The sequence below is a fragment of the Heterodontus francisci genome, chromosome 10, assembly GCF_036365525.1.
Source record: "Heterodontus francisci isolate sHetFra1 chromosome 10, sHetFra1.hap1, whole genome shotgun sequence".
In the NCBI taxonomy this organism is placed as follows: domain Eukaryota; kingdom Metazoa; phylum Chordata; class Chondrichthyes; order Heterodontiformes; family Heterodontidae; genus Heterodontus; species Heterodontus francisci.
The window spans coordinates 74,776,767-74,793,711 of NC_090380.1; the positions used below are offsets into that span (position 1 = coordinate 74,776,767).

General features: G+C 39.7%; 1 protein-coding gene across 4 annotated transcripts in view; it reads left to right on the forward strand.

The window, feature by feature from the left end:
• The first annotated feature begins 2,187 nt into the window (after nt 1-2,187).
• tbx15 (T-box transcription factor 15) overlaps nt 2,188-16,945 on the forward strand; it is a 90,720-nt gene continuing 75,962 nt past the window's right edge. For 2 of the 4 annotated variants that reach the window (XM_068039918.1, XM_068039920.1), the window contains exon 1: nt 2,188-2,389. In XM_068039918.1, coding sequence (XP_067896019.1) covers nt 2,188-2,389 — 202 coding nt within the window. The remainder of the gene's footprint in view (nt 2,390-16,945) is intronic. The other 2 variants (XM_068039919.1, XM_068039921.1) reach the window with 1 other exon arrangement.

Consider the following 16,945-nt stretch of genomic DNA (forward strand, 5'->3'; position numbering starts at 1 on the left):
GCAAACAAATATATACATTCGCCTTCGGCATTTGTGAGCTCCCTGCCAGTCTTTTGTCCAGGAATAGTTTATCATTACTGATTTGAATAGTTAGAAACTTGATTTGTGAGCTTACTCTGGATTATTTCCAAACTAAAATGTTTTAATTAAGTAACAGCAAAAATCACAACTAATATGATTTATCAATTAATTTATGAAGTTGTCTATAGCATTGTCAACAAACAAAAGCCAGAATGTTGCCGCGTGCTCCACTTTCAGGATCATGTCTTCAAAATAATGGAAATTTGAAATCAAACAGAAAATTCTGCAAATAAACAGCATGTGTGCGTGTGAAGGGTGGGAGGATGCGTGTGTGTGTCGAGTGGGAGGATGTTTCTGTGTGTGTGTGTGTGTGAAGGGAGGATGTGTGTGTGTGAAGGGTGGGAGGGTGTGTGTGTGAGTGTGTGTGTGAAGGGTGGGAGGGTGTGTGTGTGTATGTATGTGTGAAGGGTGGGAGAGCAAGGAGCAAAGGTTTACACCCGAGCCGTTAACCTGTCACTGTACAGATTCTGATGGAGCTGGTGTGCATTTCCAGCACTTGCCATTTTATTCCGTTTTTTCTTGGCGTCAAGAACAGTCAGCAATTTGCCAGAGAACTGTACACCTTGCAATAGATTCCAAGCAACGATTAGCTTGAAAACTTTTTGCAAATTATTTGTTTTACATCAGATAGTTAATTCCCGTTGGTGTACGTACCCAGCAGCAGAGTGCTGAACGCACGGGCTTTAGAACGGACTAGACTCACATTGATAAATATTTTTAAACACAACTATTGCTAAGTGACTCCCTGGCCCAAAAGCAAATTGGATTTCATTACTGGCTGTATGCATTCAAAATACTGAATAGTAAAATAACTACGGCAAACAACATCCGCAGCCACCCAAAAATAGTTTTCCTGAAAGAAAATTTAAGTTGTATCTTTTACAACAGTGCCGAATACTCATGTGAGACATGAGTGGTACATATCGATTTGTTTGTTTAGTACTTTATTTTTGCCTTTTTTATTTGTTTTAATAATTTATATAACCAGTACACAACCCATCTTGACTCACCTAGAACAAATATAAATCCCGCCGAGAGAGTACAGAATGCTACTTTAGTGTAAAAAATCATTCTAAATGCTGTTCGATGTGGATAACACTGAGGAAAAAGTGGTGTTTCGATATTTCCGGGACATAAAAGCTTTTCTGCTTTATTTCTCGAACACTATTTCGCAATATTGTCTCTCATTCACACTCCTTTTCCATTGCAATATAGCAAAGGGAAAGCGAGACACAAATAGAAGTTAACTACTTAGCAGCGGAAGAAGAATGACAGAATATGCAGAAGATTAGTGTTTCCTCAAAAGTTACGCTAGCATGAATGTAGTTCATAAGGAATGTCTTCATTATCAACTGTCATCGGTATCAGAAATACGCGAGGAAAATTCACAAAATGATATCTAATTTTGTTATTAATAAAATTTCCAGCACCAACGCAAGTGTGCCAACAGCCGCCAAATGGTTGATCCTAAACACTCCTGATCCATTTTAAAACGGTACGCGGATTATGTGGGAGGAAAATATTAGCGATTTTAACTCAGTTGGTTTCAGATTTTGTAACATCTGTACTTCATTGTAAAATTTGTAAAATCGGTTCGCAAACGGTTAAATCCGAGCACTGTTAGGTCGCTGTCAGCATCAAGGTGTCGGGTGGGGGCGAAGGGCCCACATTTACGGTTGTTTGTCTTGGAATTCTGCTGGCGTGTCATTGGATACTGACTGCTGGCTGTATGTCTATTGGACGGGAGAGTTTGATCGACACTGAGACCTCTCCCCTGCAGTAAAGTGCTGCAGAAGTTTGCATCAATCAGCCGGGCGGTGGGGGGGGGGGGGGGGGGGGGGGTGTGGAGATGACAGAGTAGAGGCAGAAAGTGGAGTAAGTTCAATTACTGCCCTCACTCAGTCAGCAACATGCTAACTGGGACAGTGAGAGATGTGATCAGCTCTGGACTTCTGTAGTCCTTGTGTGTATGAAGTACTGAACTTGATTTTGTTTTTAAATTTGGAATCTGCTACTTTATGTACTGCCGGCTCTCAGCTTCTTAAAAAGGTGTCTTTGAAGGAAAGTTTGGTATTTGCTCATTCTTGGACGACCCTTGTTCGGGCGATGAGTGAAAGGAGGAGATCTGCAGCCGCCCTCAGTTCAAGGGCTCACGCCTTCTCCGTGGAAGCACTGATCGGGACAAATAAAAAGAGGAAAATCCAGGAATGGGGCGAGAAGACCATGGAACTGAGTGTGGACAGTATAAACCCGGATTCGGAGCTTGCAGACAACGTGGATTCAAGCCAGTGTATGGAGATCAACTCCGGTTAGTTTTAAAAACACACTCGGGTTTCTCCAATACATCTTCCTGACTTCAGCTACACTCTACAAATGGTAGAATTTAAAAACAGGAGGGTGCATTTCTCCGACACCGAAAATCATCTATTTGAAATGTCCTTTTGTTAAAAAAAACCCTCCCTTTTATTTCCCGGAGTAGTTTCGCTAATTTCCCCCTCCTGTTTTCAGGGACGCATGCTATTCTTGGTAGGAAGACCAAATTCCGTGTGTTCACCATTTGAAAAAAGCAAATGTCCAGTTATTTTAAAAACAAGCTCTTCCGTCATTTTCTGGTTTATAACTTTAGGATCTGACGCTGTGCACGTGTTGTGCCCGCTTTCACTTTTTTTAAGAAGCGGCCAGGCTGCCGTTTTGTGGAGTGTTTCTAGAAGGATAGCACTGTAAAGTTTGCTGTTTAATCTTTTGTTGTTTTGTTGGGTTGTGCTAAGGTTTTGTAAGAAAGTTAAGATCTGAAACTCGCATAAAAGGTTGCTCAGTTTCCCTGATGTTTGAATTGATATCATTAAGAGTTGAGTTGCGCATTTCGAACTGCCCTCTGAGCACAAACCCCGCTGTTTGACAGATTGTTGAGCGAGCCAGCAATCAGAACTGACGGATATGCCCTCTGTTGCTCTTGGTCAGTGCGGACGAGTCCAACTATTCTTTTACTGTCCAGTCTGAGTTAAACATTGTAACAGTCCGAGTGATACCTAAACAGACTATTTATATAGCACGCCGCTGTTTACACCATAGTTATCGAGCAATTTATTCCCAATCCCGGTGGCAGATCTTGTTCTGTTATGCGATGGTCCCACTTCAAGAACCAGACTGTGCCAAAAAGGTTCAATTTCTGTCCCCTCCGGAAGCCACAGTGATATTCGCGCACCAGCTCCAACGAGTTTAAAACGTGACATTTACTTCAGAGAATGCTACACTTACCAATTGCAATTGATTATATTTTGCATCCTTGCAAATTGATTCATATTTTATGTTTTATCATTAAGGATTTCGGTTTGTAGTTCTTCGGTAGCTGTAATTATAGAATATTCTCGGTATAACTATTTAGGAAAAGTATAGTTCACACAAACCCTGCCACTCTACTTCATTTAATTTTGATGTAAAGATCTCTCTGTGCCCAACAGTCTTGTGTAAGGTCGCTCACCGCACACCTTTCATTCACTATCAAACACCGTGTCCCTTTGAGCTCATCGGTGCCAACGGGAGCAAGGGTTCACAATTATCCAGAAATCAGAGCGCTTGTCCCTCCTACAACATGAGAGTCAGAAACAGGCCAATATTAGAACATGTTGGATTTGAATAAAAATAAACTTTTTTTAATAATAAGTCATCACGGTTCTAATCGTACTGCGACGAGGAAGGAGAGTTAACGTGGCGAGCAGACACATAAAACGATAATGTGGTTCCTTCACTCGTTTCTATTTCCCACTGATAATTTTATTGGATTGTAAATGCGAATTTCATCGGCTGAAACGGGTCCGATTCGGTTCATTTTTACAATTACATTTGGTGATTTACAGGCTGCAAAATAATGATGTTTCTGTCAGTTCTTGTGTCAAGCTTCCTTTTATAGGAAGAAAATGGGAAGCTATGGTGAAGAGGGAATGTGTGTTTAGTATGCAGGATAAACACAGAGGCAATGGATTATTTAAATGACAGGTGCCTGTACTAGCGGCTGCTCCAACAGGTTCTTGTTTGCATGGCGATGGACACTTGGAAATTTCCTCTAGTCTGCTGATAAAAGATGAAATAAATGGGGTGCTACTATTTTTGTTTACTCGAGGTACAATATACAAACAAACCAAACACTGACACAGTGTTGAAAGGAAGCGATTACTTTAAAATACAAATAGAACAGAGTGGCTTCCCAGCACCAACAAGTTTGGTTCTTACTGTTTTCATCTTCTATTTCAGGAATCTCCAGCAGGCACTCGGCGCATTTGGTCAGCTCTTCATGTTAACTTTAGTATGAACAGTCTTTCCTTTCCAACAAATGTTGAAATTTCCATCCAAGTTGTTATTCCCTGGTTAATCCTTTATTTAAGGGAATGCAATTCGTGGTTTTGACAATCGCTCATCTTTTTTTGTCCCAATTTTTTTTTTAAATATCCCAAACACCACCTGGAGCTCCAACTAATAGTTCCCACTGCAGAGTATTCCAGAAAGAGGGCATTGCCAGAATAAAGAGGGGCCGTCATCTGATTTTTTTTTAAAGTTAGCCTTTCAGCTGCAGGCCCTGTTGACAGTTTCTATTTTAGCCCTCCAGCATTGACTATCAGGAGATAATTGTAAAACCTTTCTGTTACGGTCTGTAACTGAAAGCGGAAAGGCCTTGCATTAAAATGTTATCCTGTATATTCTTCCGATTCTTCTCATTGTTCATCTACATTAACAAGTCTATCCCTCCCGTAACTGCAATGAGGAAATTGTGATTAGATCAAACGACTTCTGTCAGTTTTCCAAAGGTGATCCGAGGGAAAACGTTATTTGCAAGACCTGGAAACAGACTCTGCGCAAGAAATACAGACGTGCACGCGAGCGAGCTGTTGGTTAATTTGTTCCTTGTATTTGAAATCTCTCATTCATTATATTCTCCTTGTGGAGCTTTTCCGTTGTCTGTTTACTCCAGATGCGTTTTTGGATATGTTTTGATCAAATTGTAAGCTTTAAAAAACAGGATTTCTAAAAAAAAACTGGCGTCATTGGTCACTTGTTTATTCCGATTGTTGCTGGAATAACTGACTGGATTCTGTAAATAATCGTTTTGTCCCATTTTCGCAGTATCTGAGCCCTTTGCTCGACTACTTTTCTCTTTCAGGACACTTGCAATTGTTCGGAAGAAGCCAACAGCTGATCTTAAGCTGGAAGAATTATTTATTAGTAACATCAGGAAGGGAAGCTGCCGTCTCGCGGCTTCTTCAGGGTTGGCTAATAAGTAAAAAGATAAAAGGACAGAGGGGTTGAAACATTCAAAAAGTTTTGAGAGGGTATTTTAAAAATTACTTTAGAACAGGCGGTGTTCTGTATTCTGCCAAGTATTTTAGATAGGGCGGTGTTGGATGGTGTTTAATACTTCAGTAGACAAACAACTGGAATTTTGATTCAACACTTTAATTCAGTTTCAGAATTTCTCTTTCATGCTTTATTGGAGGCTCTGTTCCACACCTCTAATTATAGAAAGGACAATTTCGTTTAATACTTTAGGTCTATTTGGATTTAGATTTAAATGATTCAAGAACACAATTTATTTTTAATACTTTAACAGGCATAGTGTTTAAATTTCTGTGTAATATTTCTGTGCATAAGCAATATGGACTTAGCTTTATATTTTGGTAAATCTGCGACTATTTGGATCGCACCTTAAAAGAGCCAATGCAAGGTTTTTTCAAAAAAAAAAATTGGGAATAGGCAGTCTTGTAATTGGAATGAAAAACCTTTAGAAGAACTAATGCTATAAGCTTGGGCAGAATACTTGAAAAGACGACATTCTGTAATTTCAGTGTAATATTTTTAGAAAAGCAAGTTAACTATTTCAGTAAGGTATTTTAGTAGAAGCGTTGGTGTCCTTTCTGTACAATATTTTGTTATACTTTCTGTGTAGAAACAGGGCTGTGAATTCACCAGGATATTTTAGAAGAGGCAATGTTGCAATTTCAGTATAATATGGTCAAGAGGTAAGGTTGCATTTTCGGTGTAACAACTTAGAAGTGGCAGGTATTCAGTTAGAGCGAATGTTGTCATTTGAATGAAGTACTTCAGAAGACGAAGTGTTTTAATTTGAATGTAATATTGGCTCCTGGGCTGGAAGCTCCCTAGGAAGCTCCCTTGCTGTTCAACTCTATCCATGGCCATCTGCTCCCATCCCTAACGTTTTCTCCCCCAATCTGCCCTCGTAAACTGTTTAAATTCCCCTGGCTCTTTAAATCAGTTCATTTTAGCCCTATCTAAAAGTTAACAGTTAGTTTAGTGTATGTTACCTGGGCCCACTGCCCTCCCCCAGCCACACCTGCTCTTTGTTTTCTCAATGAAATTGATCCGGATGAAACTGACGAGAACAGCTGCCGATACTTTAATCTCCGATCCTGCTGTCTTCACAGTCCAGAGTGTCTGCAGCCACGGCATGCGGTAAGTCCATTGAGGTGAAGAAGGAGCTGCGGGACCCGAGAGAAGTCCTGTGAAAAGGTGCCCCGAACACCCAAAACATCCACGAACGGCCCCCCCGGCCGCAACTTCAAAGCGCCCGCGGGAGATGGCTCGGAGAGCATCTGCAGCGCACTGTCGGCAATGCTGCATGCCTTTATTTAAACCACTGCAAAAAACCCTTAGCAAATGTAACCACCTCTAAGTCTGCCAAATGATGCTTCACCTCCCGAAGGACGTAGATGAGCTTTCCGGACGTCGATGGTGGGCACTGAGGAAATGGCTTATTACCTGCACCAGATTCCACCCCCCCTCCCCCCCCCCTTTACCCCCCTTCCCTGCTCCACCCTCTCAGCTCACCCCCTCACAACCCCGTCCCAGCCCGCCCCCCCCCCGCACCATCTTCACCCCGCACCCCCTTCCCCTGCACCCCCCCCCCACCCCCTCCCTCTACCCCTCCCCCTTGCATCCCCTCCTCCCACCGGCACCATCCTACACCTGTGTAGGGGCCCCAACAACCCCACTGCCTTGTGGGCGTCTCGGGAGAGACCAAGGCTAAGGGAGTAAACCCTAACAGAAAATCCGGAGCGGAACCCCGTAGGCGGTCATGTGTCACCTTTGGCATGTTTCCGGCAGTTCCTGCAGCCATACTGGTGCCAAACGTCGTGTCCTGCACTCCTTTGGACCCCACCAGAAAGGCCGAGAGGGGGGTTTTGACGACTGGGCAACTCTCAACCTCCATAAATTTGCCCAGGCATGCGCCATGGAGAGGTCACTCCATACAAACCACTGACCACCTCCAGGCGCGTATCCATTGTCTCTCGAGATAAGGAGGCCCAAAAGAAAAAAAGAAAAAAAGAATATTGTAGAAGAGACAGTGTTGTCCTTTCAGTGTAGTTCTGTAGAAAAGACATTGCTTAATTTGGCCGAAGTATTTCAGATACAGAGTGATGCGATTTCAATGTAATATTTAAAGTTGCCATTATTATACTCTTTGGGGTGGTATTAAAGTAGAGATGTGCTTTCAGTGTAATGTTTTAGAGACTACAGTGCTATAATGCGGCGGTAGTACTTGAGAAGTATTGTCATTTCCGTGTAATAATTTAGAAACAAGTGGCGTAATTTCAGTGACCTACTTTAGATGAGGCAGTGTTGTAACTTGGGTTAAGTTCTTGACAAGATGCAAATTTGTAATTTCTATATGATATACTAGAAAAGTTATTGTTGTAAAATATATTTAATATATGGGAACAGTGTTGTACATTGCTTTAGAAGTTTTGTAGTTTGAATATATCAGATTTTAGTGTAATATTTTTAGAAAAACAAGTTAACTATTTCAGTAAGGTATTTTAGTAGAAGCATAAACGTAAATTCGATGCAAAATTAGAAGCAACCGTGATGCAATTCTAATTGAATTCATTTGTAAAGGCAGTGTTGTAATTACAATGTAATGTTCTGGAAGAGGCAATATTGTAATTTGGATTCAATAGTTTGAATCAGACGGTTTTACAATCTCAGTGTAATATAGTAAAAGTGGCAATGTTGTAACGGAGTTGAATATTTTGGATGGGACAGTTTTATAAATATAATGTAATAAGTTAGAAAATGAACAGTTGTCATTTCAGTATAATATGTTGGAGTAGACAATGTTTTAATTTCACTGCAACATTTTTAACACAGTGTTGTACCCTAGTGTAATAATCTGGAAGAGACATTATAATGATTTCAGGTATTGGTTTAGAATGGAGCTGTCGTGATTTAGTAGAAGTGCTTTACAAGAGGCCAAATTTCAATATATTTAGTTAAAATACACAGTGTTGGAAGTTTAGCATAATATTTTAGAACAGGTAGTATTTTAATTGTGGTAAAGAACTTTTGAAGAGTTGATGTTGCAATGTCAGTGTAATATATATGCAATGACAGTGTTGTAATTTCCATGCAATATTTTGGAAAAGGCTATATGGAGCAGGTGGGTTCCAAATATGAAAAGGACACTATTGGTTGCAACTGCTGGGATTCAACTGAAGCATTCAAAAGGGAATTAGACAGTTATATGAAAAGGAAGAATGTGCAGGGTTACTGGGAGAAGGCAGGGGAATGGAACTGAGAGAATTGCTCTTTCAGAGAGCCGGTGTGGACATGATGGGGTGAATGGCCTTCTTCTGCGCTGTAACAATTCTGTGATACTGTGAATCCCATGGATTTTTAGGAACCATAGAGTTTCTTTCTCTTCATTTACCATTTCAGCTTAATACACTTTTGGAAGTTTATGGGAAACACAAAACAAAACTACAATAAGGATGTAATCAGAACATTGTTATTTTCCCTCTCACACAGCATCTTTCATGCACACAAACACCCACAGAGCTGTCTTTTTGAAAAAAAGTTTTCTCAATATAAATTTTATCTCAATAATGCTTTTGAAGATTGTCTTCTTAGTTTTCAAAATTATTTGAAGGAAAACTATTGAGAAGATTATGCTATAACCTGAAGAAAAATGTTTCAAAATTACAGCTGACTGGTGCTGATGCTTCCTGGGGAATTAGACACATATGTTCAGATTTTGGAATCCAAATTTAGCTCAGAGAGTCATAGCTATGGGCAAAATTACTGTGTCAAGACACAAGCTATTGGGAGAGTGTTTTCTTCAAGTAAAAGCTTTGATGTCGGCATTAAAAGACACAAAAGACAATTCAGTAGATAATTTTAATGGTTTTATATTCAATTTTTAAAAATGTTTACACTTTTATTCAACCCTTACTTTGGACATGAGAAATTTCAGTTACTGAGAAAAAAGATAGTTAAAAATTAGAAAGCATTTTGATCAATTTGTGTATAACTAATTGTGCAATCAGATGGTGATATAAATCCTTACTGTAAAATAGCAGATTGTTAGTGCAGTGTTACACCTTTATCATTGAAAAAGTGCATTGCAAGACCACCTATAGGGGTAAAAAGTACTGCAGGAAATTTCAACAAAATGTGCATTCATATACTGAATTTAATATATGATAGAATTTAAATGTTATAGCATTCTAACACTTAGGAAGAAACAGTGTTGCTATGTTAGTGTGACATTTAAGGAGAGGAAATGTAATTAAGTGAATTGTCAATATAATGTTTTTGAACAGGCAGTTTTGTATTTTTTATTACACAATATATTAGAGGTTTCACTATCACAGTTTTGGTGCAATATTTTTGAAGTGTTGCTTTAGTGATGGAAGTGCAATTTAGTGATATTTCAGTGCAATATTTTGGTAAAAGGAGTATTGTTATTTGGGCTTTGTTGTAGTTCTAATGTAATATTTTGGCAGATGCATTGTTATAATTTGTCGCAATATTTTACAAGTGATAGACTTGCAATTTCAGTACAATTCTTGAGGAACATGACCATCCAATCAGTTCAAAAAACTAACACTGTCAATTTCCCAGTTCTTTTATTGTCTATCTGATTCTTCCTTAAATTTTTCTGCACTATCTGTCTCAATGGCTTCCTGAGCAATTTGTTTGACTTGTTTATCACCCTTTGTGTGGTTACATTTAAATTGTGCATCTTCTCTTGTCTAAGCAGGAACACGGGTCCCTTGTTCTAGAGTGGAAAACTTGAAGTCCAAATTGTGTACAGCCTTTAGAACTTGAATACATGAATTGTTTTTTGTATAATGTACAATTAAGGATTTTAATAGCTTATATGCCTTAAGTTAGGTATTAGTGTTGTATCCCTTTTCTCCACTACCTCCAATGCTCGGATATCCTTGCTGTGGTAGAGTGACCGGAATTATTCAGTATGTGAAAAGAAAGAGCTTGCATTTAATGCCTTTCATGACCTCAAGATATCCCAATATGCTTTACACCAAATGAATTACTTTTGAAGTATAGTCACTGTCGCAATCCGGCAACCAATTCGTACATGCCAAGATCCCACAAACAGGAGCGAGATAATAACCAGATAATCTGTTTTAGGTTTTGGTTGGGAAAAAAATGTCAGCTAGGACATGGGGGAGAGCTTCGTTGTCTGTTTCAAATAATGCCATTGGATCTTTTACATTCCCCCGAGAGAGCAGACAGGGCCTGCGTTTAATGTCTCATCTGAAAGATAGCACCTCCAACAGTGCAGCACTCCCTCAGTACTGCACTAAAGTGTTAGCTTTGATTGTATGCTCAAGTCTCTGGAGTGGGACGTGAACCCAGAACTTTCCAACTCAAAGCTCTACTAAACATGCCATGGCTTACATACAATTCCTTTCACCTTTGGGATTTGTGCTTTATCACTCTCCTGTATATCTGAAGTTCGAGATAATCTTCCCTACCACTTCCATGCACTGTGCTGCTGCTTTCAGTTTATTTTTTCACCAATACTCTCAGGTCGATTGCTGCATTGTGTCCTGTAGCCTGGAACCATTTAGTTTATTATTTAATTCCCGCCCTTAGAATTATTACTGTGCATTTGTCTATGATGAATGGTATTTTCCACTCATGGGCTCATCTTTTCAAACTACTCAGACATTTTTGTATTTGGTCTGATTATTCTGTATTGTTTGAATGCCCATTATCTCCCCACCCATTTATGGTGTCCTTTGAAGATTCAAACATCTTTATTACTGATCCTAGATCCAAATCATATATACATATACACTGGAAACAGCAGTAGCTTCAGCACTTATCCCTGTGGCACCCTCTTAGTGATCTCTTGCCATGTTGGCACAACTCTATTCAGAACAACAACTCCCCCTACCCCACTTTGTTTTCCTCTGAGTTTGCCAAACTTTAATCCATCTCAGTAGCTTTTGTCCGATTTCATGCTTTCCTACCTTGTGGGTGAATCATTTAGTTTATTGTTTTAGTCCTTTCCCTAAAATCATTATAATGCTTTTGTCCATGATGATTGGACAGCTGGGAGATATATATTCATTTAATTGAATAAAATTTAGAATAGTATCAGTAATGGTGACCATGAAACTACCAGGTTGTCCTAAAAACCCATTTGGTTCACTGATGTCCTTTAGGGAAGAAATTCTGCTCTCTTTGCCTGGTCTGGCCTGTATGTGACTGCAGACCCACAGCAATATGGTTGTCTTTTAGCTGGTCTCTGAAACAGCCCAGCAAGCCACTCAGCTGTAGGTGGCTCAATACCACCTGTTCAAAGGCAATTAAGAATGGATGATAAATGTTGGCTTTGCCAGTGACACAGCCCAAGAATGGATTTTTAAAAATTAGAATGGGCTTGCCAGTGATGCTCACATCCTGTGAATGAATAAAGAAAATATTTGTGTCATACAAGTATCAAAAACCTTCTTGAGATGTGAACATGTTACTCCACAGAATGTCTGTTGTCATTTTCTCTGAGAACTCCACTACATTTTGGCAGACTTCCCATCACATAAATCCATGCTCACCCACACTTACTATGTCATCACTATTTATGAGTTTAGTTATCCTCTCTTTCAAGATGCCTTGTAACACTTTACCCACAACTGATATTAGTCTCACAAGCCTACAGTTTCCCAAGTCATCCTTGTGACAAAAATTGTGCATTCTTTGCAAAAATTATGCATCTACAACTTAGTTTGGCATATGCTTCTTTAACTCTATCCGTGCACAATTAGTTGAAAACCAGCATCACTCACAGAAAAGTGTTCCAGTCATTTTTGATACATTTGTTATAGCATTTAATCAGTAGTTAATCTAAAGACAGGTGTCCAGGAAAGGGGCCAAATCATTCAGTTTGAAAAACATTTCTTTGTGGTTTGTTGAAATATACTTTTGAACAGTTAGTTAAATTTGGTTAGGTTTTGATTTTAATTTATTTATCAGCTTGTCTTCTTGAAATGGATTAGTCTGCCTGGAGTCTCTGATGAGAGTTTGTCTGGAGCTTTCAAAAGAAAGTTAATGAGGACAGATAGCTTCTGTGATGTGAAAAAAACTGCTCTGCAAAAATGAAATACATAAATTAGTTTAACACAGTTTTGCAAAATATATATTATTTGCTATTACAAAAAGAAACTAGATAAATTGAACAACTACAGTAAAAATATATATTCTGCTAATTCCACTATTTATTGTTCAATTACTATTTAATAAGTGTATTTGTGAGTTAAAGCCTAAAAAACAGATTGATACTGTAGTCTTGTCCTGTCCTTTCAAAGACAAGAAAAGTAGGAGAGTCATTTGAAGGTGCAGGATAGCTATGTAGCTAAGTATTTTCTTTAAAAAAAAAAGTTTCTCTTGTTTGTTACCCAGGCATCCTTCAAATTTCCCCTAGATGAAAACATTTTCTAGAACATTGGGAGCTGCAGCTCATGTATGAGGGTAGTCTGAAATATGATGCTAAAAATATCTAGAGCAAAAAAGTTACAGGAAACGCAAAAATGTTACAGACCCAATGCACGTTTTTAAAAATGTGTTTTACATTAGCTACTTTCCAATCTTCAGGCATTAATCCTGTTTCTAATAATCCCCTAAAGATAGCACCAAGGGCATCATCAATTTCTCTAGCCATTTCTTTAAATGCCCTTGTATTGATCCATCCAGTTTTTGTACCTTGATTTCCTTTAACTTTCTCAGTCTATCAATGACTGCCTTATCTGAACAAATGTATTTCTTTAGTACTTTGTCTTCTCTCTGCCATGCCTGGAGGTTTAACCAGCAGCCTTTTACAACATCGGGATGCCTCAATGGCATATGTTTGAAATGGAGTGTGTGCTGTAATGTAGGGAAACAAGACAGGCAATTTTACAGAACAAGGTCCCACAAACAATATGATAAATCACAAGATAATTTGTTTTGGTGATGTTGTGATGTTGTTTTAAGGAGAAAAGCTTGCCAGGCATTGGTGAGCCAGCGATGCCCACAAGGCATCCCAAGAATGAATTTTTTAAAAAGCTTGACATTTTTTAAAATATTCCCTACCATCTTAACTTTATTTTACACCTTAGCTCTCTGACCAGTTCTTTCCTGGGAAATTTGGCAAAAACTGTTTATGTGTTTCTGCAGCTGTTCTGCCACATTTACAGCAGACAAGTTGGAGACCACAATGGGAATTAACCATCATCCTTTTTTTGTTTTTATTTCTTGCATTACTTTTATTGTTGCTCAAATGTATCTTTTCCATCAGTTACCTAATGATACATATCTGTACTTTACTAAACACAATCTACTTTACTTTCATTCTAATAGTGCTGTGTCCAATCTAGTTTCCTTAACTTATCTCTAAACCCCACAAAATCTGCCTAATTTACTAACATTCAAATTGTTATGAGCAAAGTTCAATCATCAGATCCAACAAAAGAGTATTTTTATCGTACCCATTTCCTTTTCTTAACCTTATACTTCATCATTCTGTTGTCCGTATTTGCTGACTTAACTTTTGATCTCATCTCCTGGATTTAACTCAAGGTTAGGTCCATAGCATTCCTTTCTTGTGTGATTTCCTCAACCAATTGATCCATGTAATCATCCAATATTGTTCCTAAGATTATATTTTCACCCCTATTGTACCTTTAATAGATTTCATAAACTCCCCCTTGAAGTCACTCCTAACAACTACATCTGTTCATGTATGTTTCTCTTAGTTGTCTATAAAGTTCTTTGTCTAGTCCTTCTTCCTGTTGTTTATATCTGATGTCCTTTGTTAATTTTCTTCCCTTTATGTCTCTCATTCCTATCCACAGGATTTGCATATTATCCACATCTAGACTAGATAGCTCTGCTTATATTATAATCTAGTTTTTTTCATATAAAGACAAATGACATCCTATGTGACTGTGTCCATGATAAACTATACCTTCACATCCTTCTTGATCTGTCTGCAGCCTTTGACATGGCTGACCGCACCATCCTCCTCCAACACATTTTCCCCATTGTCCAGCTGGGTGGGACTGCCCTTGCCTGGTTCTATTAATATCTATCCAGTCATAGGCAGCGATTAACCTGCAATGGATTTTCTTCCCAGTCTTGTACCATTATCTCTGAAGTCCCCCAAAGATCTAACATTGGCCCTGTCCTATTTTTCGTCTACATGTTGTCTCTTGAAAATATCATCTGAAAACACGTCAGGTTCCACATGCATGCTGATGCCTCCAACTCTATCACACCACCACCTCTCTTGAACCCTCCACTTGTTCTGATTTGTCATGCTGCTTGTCGAACATCCAGTATTGGATGAGGAGAAATTTCCTCCTGTCAAATATTGGAAAGGCCATTGACTTCAGATTCCAGCACAAAATTCGTTCCTTAGCCACTGACTCCATCCCTCTTCCTGGCTACTGTCCGAGGCTGAACCAGCCTGTTGCAGCTTTGGTGTCTGATTTGACCATGAACTGAGCTTCTGGCCCTATATCCTCTCCATCACCAAGACTGCCTACTTCCACCTCCATAACAATACCCTCTGCCTCCTCCTCAGCTTAACTGGTGCTGAAATCCTCATCCATGCCTTTTTTTTTTAACTTGCTCTGTTCCAAAGCACTCCTGGCTGGCCTCCCATTAGGCTCCCTCCAGAAACTCCAGCTCATTTGATATTCTACTGCTCATATCCTAACTTGCACCAAGTCTCATTCACCCATCATGCCTACATTGGCTGCCAGTCCAGCAACACCTCAATTTTAAGATTCTCATCCTTGTTTTCAAAACCTTCCATGGCCTCATCCTGGTCTATCTCTGTAACCTCCTCCATCCCTACAACCCTCCGAGATCCCTGCGCATCTCCAATTCAGGTCTGCTGCACATCACCATTTCAATCGCTCCACAATTAGCAACCATGCCTTCAGCTGTTAAAGCCCTCAGGTCTGGTAATCAGTAGGAGTTAATAATGCAATATAGTTATGGTGTCAGATGTAGGTCAGACCAGGTAGGGGTGGCAGGTTCCCTTCACAAGGACATTAGTGAACCAATTGGAAATTTACAGCATTCAACAGTTTCCTTTGTAATTTTGGGGACAGGTTAGCAGAAAAATTTACCAGATTTATTGAATTCAATTTTCCAACTTGCCCAACTTGCCAATAGTGGCCAAGGTCAGCAATGACATGGGTTGGATAAACATACAACCCAGTGACACTGTTTACTTCATAGAGATATAAAACAAAATTAAGTGGTGTAATTTAATTGTAACATTTTAGAAGTACTAATTATGCCATTTGGATGAAGTACATTTGAAGAGTCACTGTTGAAATTCCAATGTAATATTTTAATGGGACAGACTAAAGACAGATCTAGCAGCACAAAACGGGGCATCCATTAGGAGTTATGGGCCATGAGCAGCAGCAGCAGTATTGTAATCACCACAATCTGAAACCTCATAGCCCAGCATATTCCTAACTGCTCCATCACCATCAAGCCAGGAGACCTACCCTGGTGATCTACCCCATAAAAGGACATACCGTGTAAGGCACTATACACACAAGAACACAAAAAATAGGAGCAGGAGTAGACCATATGGCCCACCGAGCCTGCTCTGCCATTCAATATGATCATGGCTGATCTTAGGCTTCAACTCCTCTTTCCCACCAGCTCGCCATATCCCTTGATTCCCTGAGAAACCAAAAATCTCACTATCCCAGCCTTAAATGTATTCAATGATGGAGCATCCACAACCCTCTGGCATAGAGAATTCCAAAGAGTCACAACCCTTTGAATTAAGTAATTTCTCCTCATCTCAGTCCTGAATTATCAGCCCCTTATGCTGAATAGCTGAGGCATACATTCTTTAGAATTTTCAATTTGGCAGGCTGTGGCTACTGAAGTGCCACAAGGATCAATGCTGGGGCCTCAGCTATTTGCAATCTATATTAATGACTTGGACGAAGAGACAGAGAGTAATATATCTAATTTTGCTGACAATACAAAGCTAGGTGGGAATGCAAGCTGTGAGGAGGACACAAAGAGGCTCTTGACTGAGATAGGGTTTGTGGTGGTTCTGTTGGTGAGGATCACGGCTTGCATGTCATTGTGAAGTAGATGGCGGATCATGACAAACCTCTGAGGGCAGCCAAATTTGAGCAGGATGCTCCATAAGCTTTCGTGCTTGACAGAGTCAAAGGCTTTTGTGAGGTCAGAAAAGGCCATGTACAGCAGTTGGTGTTGTTCCCTGCATTTTTTGTGGATTTGCTGCTCAGTGAAGATCATGTCTGTGGTTCCTTTCGATGGGCAAAAGCCACACTGCAACTCCAGAAGGAGCTCTTCAGCCACTGGGAGGAGGTAATTGAGGAGGATCCTTGCAATAATCTTCCCTGTGACAGACAGCAGGGAGATTCCTCTGTAGTTGCCACAATTGATCCAACTGCGCCAGATGGGGTGTTGAGGGATGGAGTCGAGGACATTCAAGTTGAGCAAGGCTTTGTCAATGCACCAGCCCTCTTCTCCATCTTATTCACTGCAATGCTACACCTCACCT